Source organism: Betta splendens, chromosome 19, assembly GCF_900634795.4.
Source record: "Betta splendens chromosome 19, fBetSpl5.4, whole genome shotgun sequence".
NCBI classification, from domain to species: Eukaryota; Metazoa; Chordata; class Actinopteri; order Anabantiformes; family Osphronemidae; genus Betta; species Betta splendens.
This window is the reverse complement of record NC_040898.2, coordinates 16,231,235-16,256,211: the sequence shown is the minus strand read 5'-3', so window position 1 is coordinate 16,256,211 and position 24,977 is coordinate 16,231,235. Positions and strand designations below refer to the sequence as shown.

The window sequence follows — 24,977 nt, the reverse complement described above, 5'->3', positions numbered from 1 at the left end:
TGCAGTCACATGAGCCTATCACACGATGTGGATCATGTTTCACTGTTTAACCTTCGTTTACTGAACCAGCCCTAGGCCTTTTCTGAGAACCAACACCCTGGTTTTACTGACCAAATCAGATTTATTAGCCAAGTAGCTAATGATACAAACTACGTGGCAACAAAAAATACGATTAAAGTAAAGAATATAGAAAACAAAACACATAAACAAACAAGCAAACAACGTGACAAATAAATTTATAATGTGATTTTAATGGACACGTCCTCGCAACCTGGGCCGGAATCACGTAAATAATTAATTAGGGTTCAGTGAAAGTCGAACTATGTCCTCGTGTTTGTCTCCATCTGCTGGACAAATACTAAACACCGGGACCCGGTTTCCAATGTGCTGAACCCAGAACACGGGGAGAACATGCAAACTCCACACAGAAAGGAACCCAGGACAGTGCTACCCCCTGCTGCCTTGATTAGAATTCACATAACTTTAGATGGTTTGTGAATAAACTATTTTTATTGAGGTTAAGCAATAAAAGGATCAGAACACTGGAGTAAAGTGCAGGCATCCAGCAGAACAGTACTTGGGCAAAACAGAATCCAGGAGAACCTGACTAACGATGTTTCTGCAGCAGCTTCAGGATGGATGGAAACATCTGCACCGGAGCGTCCAGACCCCAGATAAAGTCCAGATGTTCCCAGTGGCTGATGTGCTGATGGAATACCAGGTTCGGAACCTGCACACACAAAGACAGTGAATCAGTTTTACCAGACCTCGGTGAACTCAGCACCAGAACCTTTAATGAAAGAGATGAAATATTTGAAGTGGCAGAGCGGCTGGCAGAACGGCGCCGGCTCTGGACGAACCTGAGTAAGGAGGATCGCTACATCTTTGGGGTCCGCCAGCGTATCCTGTCCCCCAGAAAACAGAGCCGTGGGAACCTTCATGTCCTGAACGTGGTACCGAGGGGGACTGGTCTGTGGACGGAGCAACGGGGCAGTGGTAAACATAATAAATCTGTTCCCAGGAGGTCAGAGGCGTCTGGTTTGTCAATCAGAGATCAGGTTAAAACATCCTGATCTTTGATAGATTCATCTATAACTAAATAAGAGTAAGCGCCAGAACCTGGTTCCGGTCATGGTCCAGTCTCACCTGGTTGTAGTGCCTCATGTTTCCTTCAGGTCCAAAGTCAAACGCCATTAGTTTCCCTGTATGAACAGCCTGAAACAACAACCCAACAACACAGCTTCACATCATTTACTGACTCACAACAGCTGATCAGCAATCAACTCGTGGTCACCACGGTGACATCATCACATCTGCTTAGTATTGCCACAAACATCTGGACACTTTTAATCTGTGATACACACTTAACAGTATGGTCATACCTGGGCCCAGTGGAGTATGTTCTGGACTGAGGTCCCAGCAGGACAGTGTGTGGTGTAGACCGGGGTACGAGTCTGCAAACAAACAACGATTAACCAAAACCCAACCTGACCTGAGACGGGCCTGTTTCTGATACAAACCATGTTGAGGTTTTTCTCATCAAAGCCACAGAGGATGAAGAAGATGTTTCCACACAACTCGCTGAGCGGATGCTTCGCACATACGTGTTCTGCAAACCACTTAATCATGTCGCTCTGAGGCAGAAAGTCCCGCTTTCCAAACAGCTTCTACAGGAGCACGGAGTCAACCGTTATCAGTACACAGCCTGGCTTTGCTTCATTTTTTACCTCATCATGTGCTGATGACTCATTGGCCAGTTCTTACCCAGAGGAGGAAGTCCGGCAGAACCGACAGTTTGGCCATAGGGCTGCTAGCGAAGGCGACAGTCGCTACCGGAGCCAGACCAAAAAACAACTTGATCTTAGCAGCCAGTTCTGGTAGCGTAGAGAACGCTATAAATGCTGGGGACAGAGACACAGATGTCAGTAGCCCAGGAAGACCGGTCACCATTCTGGTACCACACGCTGCATTACCTATGGTGGTTCCCTGGGAGTGTCCAATGTAGTAGATCTGTTCCTGGCCCGACTCCTTCAGGATGAAGTTCACAACAGCTGGAAGATCCTTCAGAGCCAGTTCATCATAACTACAGAGAGGGAAAACACAGGCTGCTCCAATTCTCCCCAACATGTGTAGGTGATCATGTGACGTCATGTCTGTACCTGAACTGCCAGAACTCATCCTGGTCGGGTTGGAGGGTCCGGTGTTTCCTGGACCAGGTGTTCCCTCTACTGTTTCCTATCCACACGTCGTACCCAGCATCAGCCAGCACGTAGCCCAGACTGGTGCTGGGCGGGTTGGTGATCCAGTTGCTACCAGCAGCCAGGAGGCCATGTTGTAGGAAGACCACGGGCCTCTGACCTGTAGAAGACACAGACCAGAAGCTTTCATCCACATGGCAGAGTTCTGTTTGAGATCCATTTCCATTCACTGGGTTTCTACATGACGATGAGTTCTACCTGTGTTTTACTGTTGTTGCTGTTAAACTGTCCAGTTCTTTAGATTACTGACCTGTGGAAGGTTTGAGTCCCTGTGGTATCCGGTTCACGGTCAGGATGTACCCGTCCTCCGTCACCACCTCGTGTTCTTCTGCAGGGTAACCCCACCGCCGGATGATTTCTGTCTGAAAGCAGAACTCCAAAACTTAACATGCTGATGTTGAAATAGTCCAGTTGTGAAAGACTGGGGCTGTGAGGCCTCAGGATCCAGTGAGTCAGCGCTGTGGGCTGACAACCTCCTGATGCTGAGAAGAGGAGCAAAGGTGAACGTGGGAGCAACCAGAGATGATCAGCCACGATCCTCTAGTACCAGAATCCAGCAGCATGTGATGTGTTCAGATAGATTATTTAAACTTTCACAGGTTTATCAAACAGGGCGGCACGGTGGTGCGGTGGGTAGCACTGTCGCCTCACAGCAAGAAGGTTCTGGGTTTGATTCCCGGAGGCGGCCCTGGTGCCTTTCTGTGTGGAGTTTGCACGTTCTCCCTGTGTTTGCGTGGGTTCTCTCCGGGTTCTCCGGCTTCCTCCCACAGTCCAAAGACGTGCATTAGGTTGATTGGCTTCTCTCCATAACCCGTAGGTGTGAGTGTGTGTGTGAATGGTTATCTGTCTATGTGTTGCCCTGCGATGGACTGGCGACCCGTCCAGGGTGTACCCTGCCTCTCGCCCGTAGCCAGCTGGGATAGGCTCCAGCACCCCCGTGACCCCGCACTAGGGAGTAAGCGGTTAAGAAAATGGATGGATGGATGGAGGTTTATCAAACAGATTTATCTTAAAACCAAATTAACAAATTACCTACATTAGCTTCTCTGCGCTTGCTGCCTATAAATTGAGAATAGAATTTAAAACTCCTACTCACCTACAAAGCATTTCATGATAAAGCTCCTTCTTATCTTAAAGACCTCATAGTTCCTTATGCTCCCAGCAGAACGCTTCGCTTTTAGCTACCAAGCTCCTCTCCTCTGGAACCAGCTCCCTCTTCAGGTTCGAGAAGCTGACACACTCTCCACCTTTAAGATTAGGCTTAAAACCTTTCTTTTTGATAAAGCTTATAGTTAGAGATGGTTCAGGTCACTGGCAATGATTGTTAGTCACAGGAACCATCTCTTAGTTAAGCTGCAATAGGCATAGAATGCCTAAAAATAAAAGGAACAAGCTAAACATCCCCAGCTCAGCAGTACAACAGTGACTCTGGTTTCACTACTTTTTCTGTCCTGGACTAATGAATTCACTGATCTTGGTCCGGCCACAAGATGACCCTTACCACAGAACCTCCAACAAACAGGAATTCGAACTCCTGCTTTATGTCTGTAACCTCGGTGACCTTTCACCTCGTTTGGACGCAGTCATCACATGCTGCACTGGCCCTTCAGCTATTTGTAATATTTTTTTTTACATTATATGATAATGACACAACTAAAACTCCCTGAAAGTTTTACTGTGTTTGGACGTTTACAATAAAGCTTACTCACAATGTTCATGTTCACTTCAGGGTCCTGGTTCCACTGTGGTTCATCGGAGCGTCGATGGACAGCGATGCTGGTGCGGGTTGGTCCGGTTTGACCCAGACAAGCGAGCAGAAACACACACAGCACAACACACAGCATGGTCTGAACACACGCACGCACGCACACACAGTTCATTAACAAAATGTCAGTGAAATGAGTTGTTTGTGTTTTCACTGATGTTATTATCTGATCACAGGATAATGAATTATAAATCGTTTCACAAAAAGGTGTTCTGTCTCTTTTATCACTTCACTACGTATTTAAACATTTAAGACGTGGTTTGTTATATCGGCAGGAAGTTTGGATAAATAGTTGATGTTAATTTCCTTTCTGTTATTTTAAATTCTTCTGCTTGTCTTTATTTTCTTTCCTCCACCTTTTACATGTTACTGGTGTTGATGTAAGTTTCGTTTTTCATTTTCAGTTTGTTTAGATCAGTTATAACCTTTCGTTTAGTCACATTCTTTACTTTTTAACCTGCTTTCTGTCGTTTATAAATCTTAATGTATTTCTTTTCATACTTTGACCCTCTGTGTCAAACTTGTTCTCATCACTAATTCGCTGCATTGTGCTTTATCTGAAAATGAGGTCCTTGAACGCAGCAAATAGTGCTGACACACAGTTAATAACGGGTAACAGCATATTATTAACCGAGTTAACCTCACCTGTCCACTGCTGCTCTGACTTTCTGACCAGGCGCCGTCCGATCACTTAAGCGCCTGTTTCTTAACGGGCGGAAGAAGTGGCGCTGACGTCTGAAACGGCCTGTCTGTGGTTGGTCAGAGTTGCTGTGATGTGGCGAATGAGCTCCTCTCTGGTTGGTCCGACACGCTTCTCCTTTTTTAACTTTTTCTGTGAATCAATCAAACTTAATCGAATCAGCGGAAACAGAGCAATCAGCTGATTTTTTTCACAAACTAAGGAAATAAACAAACAAAATAAATAATAGCCAACTAAATAAACAACGACAACAATAAATTATTATAATTTTGATTTCATGGATGCATTAAAAATTAAAACTACAACAAAGAGTAAAAAGCTGCAGTGAGCAGCACACGTGGTGTTCACACGTACTATAAATAATACGTATTTATACATAAATACATACACAGCAAATAGTGTGTGCAGTGTCAAATTCAAATACAGGATTTAGTCCAGCCACCTATTAACATCCAGTTACTAAACAGCAGCACCTAAAGAAAATAATTCCCGTGACTTCACTTTTTGTTTAATAATCCAAAGAAAATCCAAATGATTTACATTTATTCCCTAAATATTTTCTTATTTTGAAAATCTGCCGGATGTCCCGTTTTCCGGGTTTTCCGTCTCCGGGGTAGTTTTTCGGTCCACCGTCTTGTGCTCTTTGGTTTATAACCTAGACATGTTGTTCTAGACCCGAAGACCCGCCGGTCTGGATCGGTTGGCCACAGAATGCCCCGAGTTCTGATAGTCGGATCTGGGCTGACAGGCAGCTTGTGCGCATGTCTGTTGAGAAGGGAGCTGCAGAGTGGGGTGCACGTAGTGGTCTGGGACAAAGCGAGAGGAGCCGGTGAGTCCGCCCGAGTCAGCCCAGAACATGAATATAAGGTTCGAACGTCGCAGCCTCATAACTGGAATGAAGACTGGGTCAGCACCGGAACACATCCCATGAAATTCAGTTCTAAAAAATCTAACTCAATTCCAATAAAATCTCAACTTTGACACAGTTTTGGGTTTGTGCTCTGACTTCAGTCCAGTTTATTAAAGCACAGGTTCATCATAAATTTAACCTTACAGCATAACAACACAACCATCCAGAATTCTATAGAACACCAAATCCGACGGAGCCAGCTTCTCTTTGGGTCACAGTAATAGATGAATTCTGAATAAACAGGCCTGTATTTGGACTGTCCTGCAGAGCCTGGAACTTATCAGAGCTTCATTATGAAATCTGTATTTACTGTAAGACAGTTTTGAGTGGTGAAATGAAGGGTCTGATGGTGGTGGTGGTGGTGATGATGATGATGATGGTGGTGATGGTGGTGGTGGGGGTGTTGGTGGTTATGATGATGATGGTGGTGGTGTTGGTGAGGATGATGATGGTGGTGGCTGTGGTGACAGTGGTGGTGATGATGATGATGCTTGTTGTCTCTGTCGCAGGCGGCAGGATGTGCACCACCCGTTCTCCAGACTCTTCCTCTCACTCAGCTGATCTTGGAGCTCAGTACATCACTGTGACCCCAGCGTATGCTCTGTCCCACCACAGGTAAGTCCACCTGTTCGTTTGTCTTTCTGACTTGGTGTGATCTTGGCCCCTGACCCGGCATCATTAACATTTGACTGTTTTCCAGCTTCTACTCAGAGCTGTTGTCCTCCGGCATCCTGCAGCCTCTCCGTGGTCTGATGGAAGGTGCCAGGCAGAACCATGGAGACACCAACTATGTGACGCCACTGGGCATGAGCAGTGTGGTCAAATACTTCCTGTCTCAGTCAGGTAAACACTCACCTGAGTGTCACAGTGAACCTGTCGTGACAACGCTTCGTCCTCTGAAAAGTTTGCTTCTGTTTGTAAGGAGCTGATTTGTTCTTTGAGCATCATGTGACTGCTCTCTTCCGCCGTGGTGCGTCGTGGGAAGTTCAGAAGAAGGTGGGGGACAGCGAGACATTTGATGCTGTCATCCTAACGATGCCGGTCCCTCAGATCCTGCAGCTGCAGGGAGACCTCGTACCATGTGAGTTCAGACTCTGACGTGTGATGGACAAAGCAGCTCGTGAACAGTAGAAACGGTTCCTGTGGTACCAGGCCAACATTTGGTGGGACTGAGCTCCTGTTACAGTATAAAGCAGTGGTACTGGATGACGCTGGTCTTAAGACCTGTCTCTGTCCGTCTGTACTGGTGGAGCTGCAGCACCAATGTAGGACCACACGGAGGCAGCAGAACTAAGCCAGCTGCTGCCACAGCATTGCCATCGCTTCATGTTCACTTATTCATCTCAGCATGTTTCTATCAGTGGTGTCACTCAGGACGACACCTCCCCCAGAACTTAGGTCGTTCGGTCATGGTCCCCTCATGTCAGGAAGAACAAGTGTGTGTTCTTGGATGAGGTCTCTACATGTGTGTCCTTTTCTAAGGGATGATGTCATCTTCGGCTGCTGGGATTGGTCGATGGGGGACAGCGCCCATTTCCTCTGTACATACACACTCAGGTTATTATTAGTCAGCCTTTGCAGCATAGTTCTGCTGGTCCAGTCTGAGTCGGACTGAGACACATCTGAGCCAGTAAACACAGCTCTCTTTATTTAGGAGGTATTTCAGTTCCACGCATTAAACCTAGTCGTTACTTTATGGATTTTATTTTGCAGTTAACTTGAAAAAACAAACAAACAGAGAAACCAGGAAAGGTTGGACTCAAGACTTTGATGTTTCAGTTGAGACTGCCACCAGTACCAGAACAGAGCAGCTGCACCACTCTGACCCAATCCAACTACAATTAGATTGTATTAGTTCACCATCATCAGAACTTTCTGTTTCCTGACACCAATGACCCGGAGTTTCTGTCAGTGCTGTCTGTCCAGCAGAAGCAGAACTTGGAACGCGTCGTGTACTCCTCTCGCTTCGCTGTGGCTCTCTTCTACTCTCCTGACGTGGCGTTTGGGTTTCCCTGGGCGGCCCGATATGTGACCCACAACTCCTGCATCCGCTACATCACAGTCGAGTCCCGTAGACGCAACACAGGTTAGTTCAGCATGGGTAAGTAGAACCAGAACCTTTGCTTCTGTCAGACAACTCTATAACACGAATCTCCCTGAATGTGTGTCATTCAGCTGATTCTGGTCGAGGTCCGTCCCTCGTCGTCCATACCAGTGTCCAGTTCGGTCTGGAGCATCTGGACCGGGACAAGGAAGACATCCAGCCGGTCATACTCCAGGAGCTCTACAGGCTGCTCCCAGATCTGCCTCAACCAATGAGCATCAAGTGTCACAAATGGAGGTACTCCCAGGTGAGTCACCACACGCTAACATCCCACTGAGCCTGAGCTTCTCAGAGGGAGCGCTGATACCTGATCCGGCTGGTCCCCCCTTCAGGTACTGACCTCTGTCCCAGACAGTCCGGGTCACATGACCATCCTGGAAAAGCCACTGCTTGTCTGCGGCGGAGACGCATTCAGCCATTCCAACTTTGACGGCTGCGTGGAGTCTGCATTGAGCATGCTCAGTGTGCTGAAGGACCAGCTGTGAGCAGGATCTGAGCGTCTCACACACACACACACACATACAGACGTGTGAATATTTTATCATTTAGATGTTTGTGTCTTGAGACGTAATAGGAACCTGGTTCACCTGCTTTTACCATCAGCTATGAAGCATGCAACTTACACCTGGCTCAACATTACGTTTTAATAAGAGTCCAGATTCAACACACTTTTTTAATCCTAGAGGCAACTTGCTTTACCTACTTTTGATTAATATCAACACAACAGACAGAAAGGGGACAAGCAAACCACAACACAATGATGACAGACATATCTCGTCTTATACTGTAAATGCGAGTTATTCAGGTTTAACAGAGTTAAAAGCTCTGGTTACATTTGATTAACTGTGTAATTAAAACCAGGCTTAATTAAAACTTTGATTAACTGATGGCAGAGTTGAGTCATGTGTTTCACAGCTGACTACAGGAGATGAAAGTTTCTAGGTGTGTCGTGACAGACGCTGTGGAGGACGTCAACGTTGTAACATCAGACCCACGGACTGACTTCTGTTATTGGATAAAGTAGAATCTAACGCTGCTGTGAGCGGAGAAGCTGCAGAGCTGCTGGTTTGTGGATCCGCTGCAGCTTTACTCTTTCTTTGATCTTTTTATAGAAGCAGATAAGACAGAATTAGTTATGGTTCGGTGCCCACAAGGCTCAGAGTGTGGATGACCTAATTTCTGCTTGCCTGTTCTCCAGTCGTTGCAGAGGGCTTGCTTCTGCTGCTGCAGTGCATTGTGGGGGAAGTGATTATAATTTCTGCCAAGTCACCGATAAAAATAAAAAAAATGAAGTCAGCCGTTTCTGCAGTGATGAGACAGAGAGGTTTAAAGGTTAGTTTGTTTTGAGGATCTTAATCAGCAGAGGTTTCATTTGTGGAGCCTCAATTAATCCTGGTATTACACATATTCACTAACTAGACATACCATATCACTGAGGGTCAACAGAGACCTGGCTCTAAGTAAAGTCAGACTCTGAGTGGTGAAGGTCCTGGGTTCAGGTGAGCTCATCAGGAGCCACGTCGGGATGGGACGACTGCTCCCACCACAGCAGCAGAGAGTATTTAGCCTCCACACGCTGGGAAAGAAGCGTTTGGTACGAGGTTGATCTGGTTCTCACGGTTTGGACTAAGGCCACAGCCAGTAAATTGATGTTCCAACTTAGCTCTGTTTGGGTAGTTAGGTAAAGGTTGTGGTTTAGTCCTAAAAGAACTAAAACTCAGACAAGCTGCTGTTTATAAATAGTTTATTCACCTTTACAGTGTTTTTATTTCCATATAAAACAAGTAGGAAGAGAATAAAAGAAGTGGGGCAGGGGAAGATTAACATGAAATATCTTCTGTGGTGACACAAGCCAAGTAGATACCGGGAGTAATCCGTCACACGAGGGCCGAGTGAGAAACAGGATGAAGACCTGATAAAACCACGATGGACTTCTCCAACAGCTGAAGCCTCAGGTCCAGTCGGACGTTTGGTTCAGTTCTGATCTTCATCAGGTCAAAGCTCCAGTCCATGTTCCTGAGACACAGAATCTCGTGTCGCCCCAAAAGATTTTGTCTTTGAAGCAAACGCCACTGAGTGTATTTGCTGAGCAGCTGAACAGAACCATGATACAGTGAAATAAGCCTTTACATTCTTCATACACTGGGACTAAGTTGCTCTACATTGCAATACAAAAACATCACAACTGATGATTATGACTTTCACTAAAGGACCTGTTAGCTTTAGCCTCAGACTGTTAGGACGTAACCCATCTAGCTACCCATCTGATGAGATTAGCTGGAAACCACAGGTTTGTCTGCGTCAGCCTGAAACCGAGGATGTGTCGTCTGTTACCTTCCACCGTTGAAGAGGGCAGATCTGATGCTGTAAACGTTTGCTATATGAGTGTAACAGCCTATGATGACCCGTCCTCTCACTGGACCTGTAGGAACGTTACCACACCTTAAGGCAGAACTTAGACTCAGCTTCCTTCGCTAACATTGGACTTATTTTGGCAGGTTGGTAGAGGGGAACTTGTCTGACTGGCTAAACACAACTGTTCATGTCCATAAAACTCACCTCCCAGAGCTTTAGCTTCCAACATTTCTTCAGACAAACACATTCAAACGTCACAAACTTCTGAGGAAAACTGACTGTCACGGATCTTAGTTGTCACCAACTTAAAGGTGGAAGGTTCAGGTTCTGCAGCATCCAGTTTTTTCTGGTGACAAGCATTGGTATTGGATAACTGGGTTCAAGAACTCACTAGAACCCTTACCGAAGGTTCTGGGTCTGGGGAGTATTCGCTGCCTGGAGTTTCTATCTAATCTGGCACAAACATCTTTACAGTGTAGTCCAAATTGCCCACATGCATCTGACCTACCTGGAGTTGGACCAGAACTGTATAATGGCAAAGGAAACGATAGAGCACCTGAAACAGCCATAGACGTGAGCAGCACCTCGGCCTCAGACCTGGAACCTGATCATTCACTACTGCCGTCCGCCAAGACACCAGGTTTGCCATCTGACATGTTTCCTTCATGGATCCAACCAACGGAGGACCTGGCGGTAGCGTGTGAGCAGGTGGAGGCCAGTGACAGCACCTAATGCCACAGACCGCCTGTTGATGAGCTTGTGGACACAGCACCACAGATGGACAACAGCCTCAGCTTAGCACCTAGGACCCAACGGACCCAGCAGCCGTTTAGAAACACGAGAGCACCCAGGAAGTAGGGGCGTCGAGAGCGAGTGCACAGCACCAACAATGTTGTTAACAGTCTAGTAACAAAGTCCACATAGATCCACGTCTGCAAACATTTCATCCCTTATGTCTGGATGAGCCACGAAGCCATTCCCCACTCACCACCGGCTGAGACCCACACGAGCCATTTGACTCCTGCTCAGTTCCTAACAGAACCTCATTACTTTGTGCTTCCACCGGGTACATCCTAGTTCTCATGTTCCTGCAGGTTCATACAGAAGCAACCCTAACTCGGGACCATGAACTAGCACAGGATTAAACATGCACTACGACCTGCACCTTCTACCTAAAATCTGACTCGGACGTAGAGGAAGTCGATTCAGACCGACTGCAAGGTCGGTTTGTCGCGTCTTTGAGTTAACTTTGAAGTGCCAGTCCACAAACTTTGGACTTAAAAACCCATCCTGTTGGTAAACAAAGACACTGGAAATAAAGAACAGCTGTGGTCCAGTAATCTGCCATGAATCAACACCAGGTTCTGACCCGAATGTAGAGAAGCTGCTAAACCAGCAGCTGTATCAAAGGACTGGATCTTCCAACTTCCAACAAAATCAGCACCAACGTGAAGCAAGCGGGCATCTGCCGACAGAGCGGACTTCCTAAAACAAAGCAACTCCCAGGGGGTGCTAGTGTGGGTGTGAAGGGAGGTTATACTGTGTGTAGTTTGCTTGTTATTGTTTAGCTTAATGATTGATATAGGTCAGAGTATAATAAAGTACATCCTCTGTAACCGAGTGAGAGCAGATCCCTGCCGTCAGCAGGACAGGACAGAACGGAACAATCCTGGTTCCTCCTCATCACTGTCAAACTCCAACAAGCTGTTGCTTCTCTTTGTTCAGCCTGGACCGGCCTGCCTCCGGCTGGGTTTAGACCTGAACCGGTTGGCTTTTGAAGACCAGGTTGAGAGAAAAAAAAAAAAAACGTGTCCAGAAATGTATTCAAAGAAAATACTTTTGAAACTGAAAGCTTCCTCAATAAAAGCTGCCACGGTTCTGAACCCGTGTTCTAACCTTTACACAAACACAAAGTTTCCTTTGAACTCACCACAGGAGGGTTTGTTCCACTGACTACTCCTTCAAATAAAATAATAACCTTGATGCAACGTCTGGGTCATCACCTGATTTTCAAAAAAACACCTACAGAACGCAACTCAAGCTTAAAGTGGTGCCGTCCATACACAGAAGAGTAGAGGCCTGAAGCATGACCAGGCCGAGGTTCCGGTCCAAAAGGAAGGAAGGGACTGGGGGACCTACAGGGACCTTATCCAACACTGGCCACTGAAGTCTACTCATCTGTCAGTTCGTGTGAATTCAGGGTTTGCTCCTTTGACTGAGTCCGTCACGTCGTGATTGTCCAGGTGTGATGGGGAGGAGTCACCTTCAGATCCAAGCTCTGTCCAACCACTCTCAGTTTGGGCATCATGAGTGTATACATACATACTTACATACATACTGTATAATATATATACGTGTGTGAGGGCATTTTGTGTCAGACTTTTGTGATCTGATTGTGGTGGTCGTCTTCAAATGGCTCGTTCTCCGGGTCCGAGTCCGTGGTGTCGGAGTAGTGGTAGGGATCCGGTTCGTTGTCACTGACGTCCGGCGTCACTGAGGCCGACGTGCTGCTCGTGTCACAGTTCGCTCCTTCCTCCACCGTCTTGGTGAAAAACAGCTTCACCTGCAACAGAGAGGGATAAACTAAATAGATAAAAGATTTGGAACCAGAACATGAACGGGTTTGGACCTGGACCTGCCAACGTCATTTCTAAAGCACATGAACGGGGGATTAAGCAATCTGAGGTAAACAGGTCACACGTCCCGCTGCTTCTGGGCCGGTACCTACTTTCACCACAGACGTGCTTCAGTAAAAAGCCAAAAATACCTTGTCTCACTTCAACCTGGAACAAAAGTGATGAGCAGCTGTGAAGGAGCATTAACAGCCATGAGGATACAACTGACCTTCACAACTTAGAGGAAAACAGACAGAAACTAGATCCGACTAAAACTGACTGAAGAAAACTAGAAGTTGCATTTTTTTTGCTGTGCGAGAAAATAGAGTCCAACAGAATTTAATCGGTACCGACCACTAAACGCCTAGTGCTGTAAAGTATCAGCAGAGTGTTTACCTTGAAGTTTGGGGAGAAGTTCTTGTTGGCCTTGTCCTTATTGGCCTTGTCGAGGTCATTCTTGGTCAGAGTCAGAACCAGGTAGTCTCTGTCATTAGTCTCTCCCATCGTCCCCGGGTTCTGATGTGTTCTGTCCACTTCCTGCAGCGTCCCAGCGCTGCCGTTTTCCAGTTTGTCTGGGTTTTCCTCTGGCCCCGGGATGAAGAAGGTGTTGACCCAGAAGTGGAACATCTTATCCTGGAGGGGGACACGTACAAGACCAGTTGTAACGAGACTGAACGGGTCAGCCTGGTCCCCGACCTGAGCCTCGACTCATCCTCACCTTCTTCATCATCTTGTTCTGCTTGTGGAAAAACTCCACCTTAATGTCTCCGCACACAGGAAGCGGCTGAGGGAATTCAAAGACCATCAGCTTGTCTTCCCTGCGGGTGTGAGCAGGGTTGGACGTGTGGATCTTCACCTTCAGCTGGTAAACCACAAACTGAGGGTCTGCACCACAAACACAAACAGTTTACCCACGTACTCGTCCAGGACTCTACGATGGCATGTGATCGGGACAGAACTTACTACAGGTGCCTCCGGTGAACATGGGGATGGTTTCGAACAGCATCTTATGGAAGAGCACGGCCACCGGTTTGTACAGGAGCTGATTCCTGAGCAGGAAGCTGTAGTAGACGACGTAGCGCCGCTGACTGGGGATGGTCACACCCTGCACACATCAATCACTCTGTACAGGCCCGTCTACGCCTTATGAAGGACTGGTACCGAGGACAGGCTTCTCTTACCTTCTTGTCGCGGGTGCGGACCTCCCCGTAGAAGTCCAGAGCCTCCTGCGCCTCCTGGAACTTGCCCCGGTGCAGCAGGTAGGCGCAGATCATCACCCCCGTTCTACCTTTCCCAGCTTTGCAGTGGATGGCGGCGACGTGCTGCTCGTCCTCGCTCAGCCAGTGGTCCAGGTCCTCGCAGAACGGCTTGATCAGCTCCAGCTGGGGCGGGTTGTGGTCCTCGAACGGGTACTGAGCAACTGTGAGAGAGACGGGAGGCTGTCACCTGCGGAATCTAAAGCTGGCGCCGCGTCTCAGCCAGTAACAAACGGCCAGATGACAGAAGAATGAAATCCTGATGGTTCCAGATATTAAAGCTCAGTGCCTATAACTGAGAACAGCTGATCAGTTTGAGTATTTAAGACCAGAGTCATTCATGGAGAAAGAGTTTAAGGCATCAGTCGTGATCCAGAACCTGAGATCACAAGAGGAACTACATCAGCACCACGTAATTCTAAGAGCTGTCGCTCATCAGGTGCTTCTGATTCTGCAGTAAACCAGACGAGTAGAACCTTCATTCGTGGGCGTCCTCTTACCTCGACAGTTGAACTTTGCTGTGTCGTAATGTCGCTCTGCACATCTGTGGATAGACAGACAGCTGTTACCACGGTGCCGTGACTGGACCCGAGTCTCTGTGGAACATAGTGTTGAGTCCTCTGACTTTGAACTTGTCTCTTAACAAATAAAGGCTCCACGACTCATTTTCCTGATTCTCTTTGATGCGTTTAGTTCATGACTAAAACAGATTGTTGCATCTGTCAGCACCAGAACAGAAGTCCAGCACAGGATGGAGATGAACATGGGCCCACATGCTGACAGATACTTTGTTCTTGTTATTATGTTTCCATGAGACAAATGAAGCAGTTTTAGGAACAATCAACAGTAACTAAGAGGAAAACAACATCAAACACTGAGCCTAGCTGGGGACGATGGGGAACCTCAGCCTGGCAGGTTCTGTTGACCTGAGGATGCAGCACAGATAGACAACACTACAGAATAGGACAGCTACACCTGTTCTGTTCTGTTCAACAGTCCATGTAGACAAGTCTGTCACAATATCCACCAGAACCACACAAAAGCAGGCCTGATGACAGAGTTGATGACAGACACACAGGTAAACACACATACAGACAGACACATAGGCAGAACTTACAAGTTGTAGATCTTATAGTGATTCTTGTGCTTCGAGTCTAAAAATCTGAAACAGACAAACTGTTAATGTTCAACAATGAAACTAACAGGATTCAAACTGAAAGCATGTAATTACTTCTGGCCCAGGTTGTGGGTTGACCAGGTCGACCACTGGGTCTGAACATCTCAAACTGGATCAGGGATCAAACAGAGTGAACTCTTACCGAACAACGTCATCAATGTTGTTCCTATAAACGCCCTCCAGCCGCTCAGCAGGGAAACCCATCGCTATGATGTTGGGATAAATGTCTGGTGGGCGTTAAGAATCCGTCAGTGACTTGAGCTCAGCAGAAAACCTCTGCTTAACATTAAAAGCATAGAAAACACCAGAGTCACTGAAGGATGAGGTGATGGTCACAGAGCAGAGCTGACCCGTCAGTTCAGCATCGGTACCAGGGCCGCTCACTGCAGTCGATATGACCTTTATAATTGTACGTGTCACATGTTCACGTTTCGGGCCGAGCAGAACCATGCTAGCACCAGACGGATCGGTTTCATTAACCTCAGCAGGTTAAATGACCAGAACAAACAGTCCAGAATCCGCACTTTCAGTTTGACGTCGCATTAAGGAAAATGAAAATGGGGAGCCTAAAGGTCGGAACCGGACCGTCTATTTCAATTTATTAACGCTGCATCTGACCTGGTTCCAGATGCGATTCCGGTTTGTTCACGTTTGTCTTTCGAATTTTTTCAGGTGTTGCAGCTGCTGCTGATGCAACAACACTGACACCCCTGTTAGCTTAGCATGCTAGCACCTGCTAACGGCAGAAAAACACTCACAAACATGGTCACGGAACCGTGGAAATCTTCAACGGCACCGGGTCGACAAACAAAAAGAAGGTCGTTTCATTGAAGACGCAGAAAACGGTAGCAACTCGAAGAACCGAAACAGACGAACTAAGAACCAAAAGGCCCATTTCAATTAGACGATTAACCTCAAACATGTTACTGCGTGGAACAGACAAGCCTCAGAATAACGCAATTAAAACTGTTTAAACGGTTTATACTGGGATTCGTAAAATGTCTACTGTTGTGAATTTGTTTCACCAGTGTTAACTGTCCACAGGCTCAGTCCTCGAACACAGCGGCTTGTAAAGGTAAATAGTTTGATGCACGGTGCCGTCGGTTACCGGTGAGCATCACTCAGGTGCGAACAGCAGCTCAAAGAACCGCATGTGAGCGGCGACGCCAACAACGGCTTTACATTAGCGCACTTCTAACGTCAGGACGCGAACAAGTTAGCGCTAGCCGAGCGGCTCTGCTGCAGTAAGGATACAGGTCAGGTCCAGGTCGAAGCCGTCCTCCTGGTACCGCCTTTTGTTCCGGCTCACCGTCTTCTTCAGCAGCGTTAGGGCCGCCATGATCGGCGTCTCAGTCAGGTGAGAGAAGTTATGAGAGAGTCCGGAGAGAGCGCCCGTGATCCTGCGTCCGTGCTCCGGAGCCTCCACGGTCCGGCTGCCGGGGAGCGCCACCAGCTCCCCGAGGTCCAGACGTGCGCTTTAAGCGCGGAGCAGATCCTTAAGACCCACAGCGGCAGCACATATGGGTTCAAAGGGGCAGAGCTGTCCGGTCCAATTAGCGGTCCTCCTCGGGGGCTACCCCGCAAGCGCCGCTGCGGCCACAGGCTAGCCGGCCTGCTAGTTGACAGGCAGCCCGGCCGTCGGTGCTGTTTTCTGGGTCAAACCAAGGGGGCGTCGGGGCCTCCTCCCTGCTCGCACTGCGGGCCCGGGCTTCCAGGTCCCACGCCTGGACACAAAACCATCCGCGGTGTGACGCTCGGCGAAGTCCCGACTCTTCAGACGTCGGACAGATCCAGTTGGACTGCTCCCGGTCTCGGTGTGCGGCAGAGACGCCGTGATTGGAAGCAGATGAGCGGAGAGAAATTCTCTCCGAGGAGGTTTCAAGCGGAGAAACACACCGACACAGCGCCGCTGGAGCGAGTCACGACTGAGAAGGCGGACGCAATGTTGTCACGCCACATCCGGCATGTCTCTTCAAAGTAAATCTCCGCGGGCTGCTCTGTCGTGCCGTTGTTTTTTGTTGATGAAAACAGCATTAACAACAATAAGAAGAATGCCTTTATTAGTAACACAGTGGGGAAACTGCACCTTATAAAAGCCAGAGGACAGAAAACAGTGTGAAACCATACAAACACTTCCATAAACAGAGCAAATGCAGTTAACAGTTGCCATTGTACAGTCTGACAGCAGCAGGTAGGAAAGATCTGCGATGTCTCTCCTTCACACAGCGAGGGTGGATCAGTCTGAAGCTGCACCCAGTGGGTGAGAGTCCTGGTCCAGGATGGATGTGGGTTCAGCCTTCTCTCACCACCTCCTGCACCGTGTCCAGAGTGCAGCCCAGGACAGAGCTGGACTTGTTGGTGACCCTGTCCAGTCTCTTCCTGTCCCTTATGACTCCGTGTTATGAGTCCAGTCCAGTTAATGGTTCAGATGCACACCCAGGTACTTGTAAGAGTCCACTCTCAATGTCCTTTCCCTGGATGTGCAACAAGAGGTGACAGCAGACTGCCACAGAGTCATCAGAGAACCTCTGCAGAACACAGCTGTCCGTGTTGTGTCTGAAGTCTGACGTGTAGAGGGTGAGGAGGAAGGGGCCAGTACAGTCCCCTGTGGGGCCCCACACTGCAGGTCAGAGTGTCAGACACACAGTCGCTGGCTCTCACAAACTGAGGCCTGTTTGTGAGGTAGTCCATGATCCACTCCGTCAGATAAAGGTCAACACCAGCCTCCTCCAGTTTGTGTTTCAGAAGCACCGGCTGGATGGTGTTGAAGGCACTGGAGAAATCACAGAATATGATCCTCACGGAGCTGCCGGGTTTCTCCAGGTGAGAAAGAGCTCGATGTAGGAGGAAGATGACGACGTTCTCTCCTCCTATGCCGTGTTGGTAGTATTACGTGATATTAAGTGATGCTGTTAAAACATGACATTCATGGGTTCATTAATGGCCAGCTTTTGGGCAATCATTTCATGTGGACCTTTTATTTTACATCTGAACTTCGACCTGGTTACTTACTTTTGCTTTATTTTTATAATCTTAGTACGTTCTATTGCGTTACTGTGTCTGACTTGACGAGGCTAACAGTTAGCTGGTTAGGAGCTACCCGTTCTATCTGGACCGAGCTCCTCCTGTCAGCACACAGGGTTGCCAAGTAGCAATTGCATTATGCCCCGTTTTCACAAATTGTTTCATGGAAGCCCAGAAACGTTTTTTTTTTCGCGGGAAAAGACTCAAACCTGGCGCCCAAAAGGGTCCCGCTGACATTACATAATGAGCCTGCAGCCCCAGTAACTGCTTATATTTCACTATGGTTAATACGTTTAAATGAGCTAGAGACAAAAAACGGCTCCAACAGGCTTTACCGTATCAGCTCGACCTTCCCCCAATGAAACACCGACTGTAAGAAGCCGTGGTGGTGATTGACATGGAGATGGAGACAGTACATGTACGTCTTCATTAGTTGTGTTAGAGCGCCCCCTACAGGACAAGACGAAGTTTAATACAAAGTAATAAAATGTGTTAGTACAAATAAAGCTTTTTTAGACAAGTTTGCACAGGACAAAGAAGCAATTGGATACAATCTGACTCTTTGGTAGAATGGATGAAACATTAATTGTTTACATATTTATCGTAATTACAATTATTTACATACATTATTGACATAAAATACAGCACAACTATGTCACATATGGTCATTGCACTAGACCTTGCTCAGCTCAGACACAGCCTGGGGGAAGAAGCTGACTGTGTCCGGTGGTTCTGGTGGCCATAGCTCCAAAGCATCTGCCAGAGGGGAGGGGCTTAGGTGCAGGGCCCGCCGATGGGCCGCTGTCGCTCTTGCAGGCTGCCAGCAGGCTTTCTCCAGAGTCTGAGCTCAAAATGCCCGGAAAACGTTTTAAACAGTTTGTGTGCTGGGTATGTGTGGTCAGCAGTGATACTAACAGCCCGTTTCCTGAATCTGAACTGGTACAGGTGTTGAATGGAAGGAAGCTCAGACTAGACCACCCGCTGCAGTCTGTGTCTGTCCTGCTTGGTGGCTGAACCAAACCACACAGTGATGGAGGTGCAGAGGACAGACTGCATGATGGCCGTGTAGAAGGTGAGGTGAAGGTCAGCAGCTCCTGGGGCAGGTTGAACTTCTTGAGCTGTCTCAGGAATTTGATAGTAACAATAATTACATCGATTTAGTGACAGCCTCATTTGGTATAAAGTAAGTAAATTAAAAATATTTTTTTTCGCCACAATCTAAAATTCCATTTAGTAAAAATAAAAACGAGAAAGACAACAAAAGGCAACAAAAAAGAAATTTAACTCACATTTGTTAACAACCATTGTGTCCTGACAGCTGCTCCATACACATTATTACATCAGTGTTTACTTTTGCACACTTTGATCGCTGTCACAGTCAGAGATAGATTGTATTGCACTGATAAAGAAGACCAACCTTACAGAGAGAGGAGAAATTGTACAGGCTGATGGCCTGTTAGGTTAGATTAGGTTTTAAGAAGATTAAGAAATAACAAGTCGTCACATCCATGCAGTAAAGGTGGTAGAAGTAAAACAGCATTAAAAGGTAAAGTTAAAGTGAAGAAAAGTGCCTCAAACTGTGCTTCAGTAGTAATGAAGTTAATGAGATGAATGCGGAAACTTTTAGCCTGAAAGTTTCCTGACACGGCGCTGTTTCCAGAACCGGGCAGCAGGTGGCGGTGGTGAGGTCTAGAGGTCCTCCCAGTCGTTGCAAACCGTAGAAGAAGAAGCAGCGGTTCCGCAGCCCAACGCGTCTACAGGAGGTGAGCCTTTGTCACGTTTGGCTAAAAACGCGGAGGGTTTACCCTTTTTTCTTTGTTTGGGTTTAAATGGGCGGTCGCTGCGGTACCGCCGCTGGGTTCCGATGATTTACATGGTGAAGAGCCGCCCTTGTAACAGCCGGGGCCCCAGAAGGTCAAGCTAATGTTAACGTTAGCAGGTAGCCCCCAAGTATACTTTCATTTTTATGAAACTGTCACCGGAGGGTCCAAATTGTGGTGTCATAACGGGCCCCGAACATTCGGCTGAAGAAACGACCAGTGACATTTCTATTATTTTGTGTTAGATCCGGTTTCACGAAGAATGAAACTACTCAGCAATCCACCAAACCCAATTTAAAAGACAATTTAGTGGGCACTGTGACTGGACACAGCAACTACTCATTAGGAGCAGCTTTCAGACTGACTTTAAACAGAAATCTGCAGCTGCTTCTAGATGTTCTGTGTCATTGTGTCTGCAGCCTGGTGTTTGTTTCCTGACCTCGCTGACCCAACCATGGTACTGAGGGAGGTCCCGACTGAAAACATCGCTCGTCCTCTGGGCAGGAACGAGGTCATCGGCCTTCTTTTCCGTCTCACCATATTTGGCGCCGTCACTTACTTCACCATTAAGTGGATGGTGGACGCCATCGACCCCACCCGGAAGCAGAAGGTGGAGGCTCAGAAACAGGTGAGAAGTCTGCAGGCATGTGATCTGTAGACAGCAATGAGTCAACGGCTCATTCTGAACGTTCATATCGGTTCTGTCAAATAATCACTAGTTAAAAATATAAGCAGGCCTCAGTTACAACACACAGACTTAAACCCATAAAATATATTATTCAGTAAAGACAGTTTAAAGCAACATCCAGACATTTGTCTGACAGTTGCAGGTAATGTGATGAAATGAAACCTTTTCATTGTTTTCCAGGCAGAGAAGTTGATGCGTCAGATCGGAGTTAAAAACGTGAAGCTGTCTGAGTACGAGATGAGCATCGCTGCTCACCTGGTGGACCCGCTGAGCATGCAGGTGACATGTACAACACAATGTGAAGAACTGATTCACAGACAGGACAACAAAAAAATAACAGAGAAATATAATGAACTGATTACACCTGCTCATAAGCCCTGATCAGAATATTTGGCAGCTAATATTCAACTGCTCAGCTAGTGGATTCAATATAAAAACAGAGCCTTGTGAAACCACAACTTGGGTTCAAGCAGAACCAACAAAGGCAACAGAAAATTATTATTAAGCAAAATAATCCAAATCCGATAATCCAAAACTCTGAATCAGTTAGCGTTACAGCTGTTTTTAAGAAGCCTGTGTCTGCAGATCACCTGGAGGGACATCGCAGGCCTGGATGAGGTGATCACAGAGTTAAAGGAAACAGTAATCTTACCTGTGCAGAAAAGACACCTGTTCCAGGGATCCAGACTACTGCAGCCTCCTAAAGGTCAGACAAATACTGACTTATGTCAACTTAAAGACACGGTTCATTCATTCATTTATTCATTGAGTAGACAGTAAGGATGGCAGGCAGTATACACACCACACATTCCCATCCTGTTGTCATGTATTTGTATTCTAAGTATTTGTTTTTTTAAGACGTGCAATATCTAATATCCCATACGCACACTCACATTCCGACCTTTCAACCATGTTGATTTTTGTTTTGTAAACATGCACAACATATTGCACGGTTAGTCTTGCACAGTATCTTTTGAACAGTTAAGTAGTGTTGTCACTGCTCTTTGTCATGTTTTTGACTGCTGTTCTTTGATAACTGTCTGTGGCTGCTGCGAACAAAATAATTTGCCCATTGTGGGATAAATTCAGTCGTATCGTATCGTAACAGGCGTGCTGCTGTATGGGCCCCCTGGCTGCGGCAAAACACTGATCGCCAAGGCGACAGCAAAGGAGGCGGGTTTTCGCTTCATCAACCTGCAGCCAAGCACGTTGACAGACAAGTGGTACGGAGAGTCTCAGAAACTGGCTGCCGCCGTCTTCTCGCTGGCCGTGAAGCTGCAGCCGTCCATCATCTTCATCGATGAGATCGGTAACATCAACGCCTCACTTTAGTAATCGGTGTCACATTACGACTGAGTCAGTCAGATTACACCTCCTGTTCCAACAGACTCATTCCTGAGGAGTCGATCTAGCTCTGACCATGAAGCCACGGCCATGATGAAAGCTCAGTTTATGAGTCTGTGGGACGGACTGGACACCGACTATCACTGTCAGGTGGGTTTAGCTCAGTGCATCAGAGGCCGCTGCTTAGACTGAGACTAAGGGTTCACTGGCAAGTTATGGTAATTATGAAAGACTTAGATTCACCTCCAGCGTGTAAAGACTTTTAGAGTTGGCCCGAGCCACAGTATTGGCATCAGGACTAACCTGCTCTGTCTGTGGTAGGTGATCATTATGGGGGCAACTAACCGTCCTCAGGACCTGGACTCTGCCATCCTCAGGAGGATGCCCACCAGGTTCCACATCAACCAGCCGGTGCGTGTGAATGTGATGTAGTCAGCATTAGTGACGAGGGGACACTTATCATGTTTTACTCCTGCAGAGTGAGAAGCAGAGGGAGCAGATCCTCACTTTGATCCTTGACAACGAGAATGTGAGTCACACCAGTGTTAGCAGATTATCACTGTTTTTACAAATTTGGATGTGGACAGCGCATGTAATTAAATGAACCTAATTGAAGTTTAGCTTATTCTGTGTTATTATGTGTCTGTGCAGGTGGACTCGTCTGTCGTCCTCTCAGACGTCGCCAAAGACACAGATGGTTTCTCAGGAAGTGACCTCAGAGAGATGTGTCGAGATGCCGCACTACTCTGTGTGCGAGAGTTTGTCCACAATCAGAGCAACAGGTAAACTGGTTAATACAAAGTAAAGAAGAAGAGTAAAGATTCAGAATTAGCTTTAATGGCCAAGTTTGCACAGGACAACCAAGGAATTATATGTGGTCTGACTCTTGGTTCCCGCTTGTGAATTTTTTTTTACAATTTTGATTATAGTTATTTACAAAGATGAACAAATAAAGAATATAAACTGCAGCTTGTCACAATCAACAGTGGTTATTGCACATTTATGTTTGTGGGGTCAGCAGTGATGCTGACAGCCGGTTCAAGTGGTCAATAGAAGGAAGCTCAGTACAGATGATCGTCTCTGCTGACCGGACCACCCGCAGCAGTCAGTGTTTGTCCTGTTTGGTGGCGGAACCAAACCACACAGTGATGGAGGAGCAGAGGACAGACAGGATGATGGCCCTGTAGAAGGTGGTCAGCAGCTCCTGGGGCAGGTTGAACTTCCTGAGCTGTCTCAGGAAGTACAACCTCTGCTGGGCCTTTTTGTAGACAGTGTCTGTGGTGGGACCACTTCAGGTCCTGGGAGATGGTGGACCCTAGACCCTAGATGAGCCCAACGACGGTTATGTTGTCTGCATACTTCAGGAGTTTCACAGACGAGTCTCGTGAGGTTCAGTCGTTGGTATAGATGGAGAAGAGCAGTGGGGAGAGGACACATCCCTGCGGTGCGCCCATGCTGATGGTGTGGGTGCCAGATGTGATGCTGCCCAGCCTCACCTAATGTCAGTCAGGAAGCACCTGATCTACCGGCAAGTGGGATTGGGTACGGTGAGCTGGGTTCTTCAAACTGGCAGTAGAAGCTGTTAAGGTTGTCTGCCTGGCCTTTGCTGGCCTCAGGGTGTGGAGATGGTTTCCTGTAGCTGGTGATGTGCTGCATGCCTCTCTACTGAACAGAAAACCTGGTTTTAGGTGCAGGAACCTAGAACAAAGTTTCAGATCTGCCTTAATGTTTTCCTTCTCTGTCTGTGTTTCAGTCCGACTGATGACATCATCCGTCCGATCTGTCAGTCTGACCTCAGGAAGGCGATCGGTAAGATGAGGAAATCTAAGTCAGCAGGGGGAGTGGTCCTGCTGCATGCTGCTCTGGACTGAACCAGAACCTGACCCATGAGCTCAGCCTGCAACTTTGGGCCGGTTTCTGACTCGTTTACATGTTTAACATGTGCCACTGATTGTTTTTATTTAAATCAGCTGATCCTGGCAGTGATGCATGGGACTGAAACCAAATCAGTTCCTTTGACATAAAAAAAAATCACGAAGCTCCAGTTGTTGACTTTGTTGTTGTTTGTTTCTGCTGTTTAACTGCTGATTACCACTGTAAATAAACTGACATGTTCTCAGAACCATCAGCATCTGTGACCATTCAATCACATACGGAACCAATTAAGCAATGAATTGAGTTTCTAAATCACAGAACCTTTGAGTCTGTGTAGCGTGAACAAGTCCATAAATCCACATTCTACTGTACATATAGGGCAGGAGGTGATGTTAACCCTTGTATTAAAACATTGTTTTCTGGTGACACTCTGCCCTAAGATAAGTAGAATAGGGACACTCTTCTCCTGCAAAAAGACTGTTTCTTAAAGCAACAACATATGGTTCCAGAACTGAGTGCAACATCAAAAGACCATGGATACATTTACTTTGACACTCATTTAAATCTTAACGGAACTCCCCCCTAACTATCAGTAATCAGACCCAAAGACTGTCTCCATAATTCTTACCAAGGCCCTGTCCTCAGGCTCCACCAAGCACCAACGAAATCGTTATAAAACTTGGAATACAGTCTCACTAAAAAAAAGGAAAAAACTTATTCAGACCCAAAGTTCTGAATTGGACACACCTGGACTTTCAGGTGTTGTGAAACTGACACCTTATATTTAGTAGACAATTGGCTTTAATTTTTACTTTAATTTGAATAAAGATCCATAGACCTGGTAATTACAGTATGATTTCAGGTACGTCAACATTACAAATAATTTGACTGGTAATATGCACATTAAGCCATTGCTAATTTCTTATTATTTTTACTTGTGTTTTATAGTGTGTTATTAGATAGTGATGAAACTGTTTTTATTATGCAATACTATTTCATTTGTTCTTAATCTTTGTAATTTCTTTTTAAAGTAGAACCCCAAACAAATGGTGATTTTGGATTATTCAGAAAGTCAATTCAGGCGAC

General features: G+C 46.8%; 4 protein-coding genes across 7 annotated transcripts; 2 read left to right on the top strand and 2 right to left on the bottom strand.

Annotated features, from left to right (window-relative positions):
• Nucleotides 1-491: 491 nt before the first annotated feature.
• On the bottom strand, nucleotides 492-4,826 carry lipf (lipase, gastric). Its single transcript, XM_029133871.3, has 11 exons — nucleotides 4,669-4,826; nucleotides 3,968-4,105; nucleotides 2,509-2,620; nucleotides 2,160-2,358; nucleotides 1,974-2,083; nucleotides 1,765-1,901; nucleotides 1,521-1,667; nucleotides 1,383-1,454; nucleotides 1,147-1,215; nucleotides 861-971; nucleotides 492-730 (listed from the first exon to the last, which is right to left on the bottom strand). Exons 2-11 carry the CDS (start codon nucleotides 4,100-4,102, stop codon nucleotides 608-610), a joined length of 1,215 nt encoding a protein of 404 aa, XP_028989704.1. The 5' UTR covers nucleotides 4,103-4,105; nucleotides 4,669-4,826; the 3' UTR covers nucleotides 492-607.
• A 482-nt stretch (nucleotides 4,827-5,308) lies between these two features.
• On the top strand, nucleotides 5,309-9,033 carry rnls (renalase, FAD-dependent amine oxidase). 3 transcript variants are annotated; one of them, XM_055504237.1, is made up of 7 exons: nucleotides 5,309-5,552; nucleotides 6,143-6,248; nucleotides 6,334-6,476; nucleotides 6,556-6,714; nucleotides 7,546-7,719; nucleotides 7,809-7,984; nucleotides 8,653-9,033. In XM_055504237.1, the coding sequence occupies exons 1-7, from the start codon at nucleotides 5,435-5,437 to the stop codon at nucleotides 8,677-8,679; spliced, it is 903 nt and encodes a 300-aa protein (XP_055360212.1). In that variant the 5' UTR covers nucleotides 5,309-5,434; the 3' UTR covers nucleotides 8,680-9,033. The 3 variants fall into 3 exon arrangements, with proteins under 3 accessions (XP_055360212.1, XP_028989705.1, XP_055360213.1); XM_029133872.3 differs by lacking the exon at nucleotides 8,653-9,033 and adding an exon at nucleotides 8,070-8,624 and having other exon boundaries at nucleotides 5,310-5,552; XM_055504238.1 differs by lacking the exons at nucleotides 6,556-6,714; nucleotides 8,653-9,033 and adding an exon at nucleotides 8,070-8,624 and having other exon boundaries at nucleotides 5,310-5,552.
• Nucleotides 9,034-9,464: 431 nt separating this feature from the next.
• On the bottom strand, nucleotides 9,465-17,134 carry ptenb (phosphatase and tensin homolog B). The gene is made up of 9 exons (XM_029133870.3): nucleotides 16,395-17,134; nucleotides 15,283-15,367; nucleotides 15,081-15,125; nucleotides 14,464-14,507; nucleotides 13,889-14,127; nucleotides 13,671-13,812; nucleotides 13,426-13,592; nucleotides 13,104-13,340; nucleotides 9,465-12,655 (listed from the first exon to the last, which is right to left on the bottom strand). The coding sequence occupies exons 1-9, from the start codon at nucleotides 16,477-16,479 to the stop codon at nucleotides 12,467-12,469; spliced, it is 1,233 nt and encodes a 410-aa protein (XP_028989703.1). The 5' UTR covers nucleotides 16,480-17,134; the 3' UTR covers nucleotides 9,465-12,466.
• A 2,690-nt stretch (nucleotides 17,135-19,824) lies between these two features.
• Nucleotides 19,825-24,138, top strand: atad1b (ATPase family AAA domain containing 1b). 2 transcript variants are annotated; one of them, XM_029133748.2, is made up of 10 exons: nucleotides 19,825-19,927; nucleotides 20,404-20,612; nucleotides 20,853-20,951; nucleotides 21,258-21,378; nucleotides 21,781-21,981; nucleotides 22,060-22,166; nucleotides 22,338-22,427; nucleotides 22,495-22,545; nucleotides 22,668-22,798; nucleotides 23,770-24,138. In XM_029133748.2, exons 2-10 carry the CDS (start codon nucleotides 20,439-20,441, stop codon nucleotides 23,885-23,887), a joined length of 1,092 nt encoding a protein of 363 aa, XP_028989581.1. In that variant the 5' UTR covers nucleotides 19,825-19,927; nucleotides 20,404-20,438; the 3' UTR covers nucleotides 23,888-24,138. The 2 variants fall into 2 exon arrangements, with proteins under 2 accessions (XP_028989581.1, XP_028989580.1); XM_029133747.3 differs by lacking the exon at nucleotides 19,825-19,927 and adding an exon at nucleotides 19,942-20,103.
• Nucleotides 24,139-24,977: the final 839 nt, after the last annotated feature.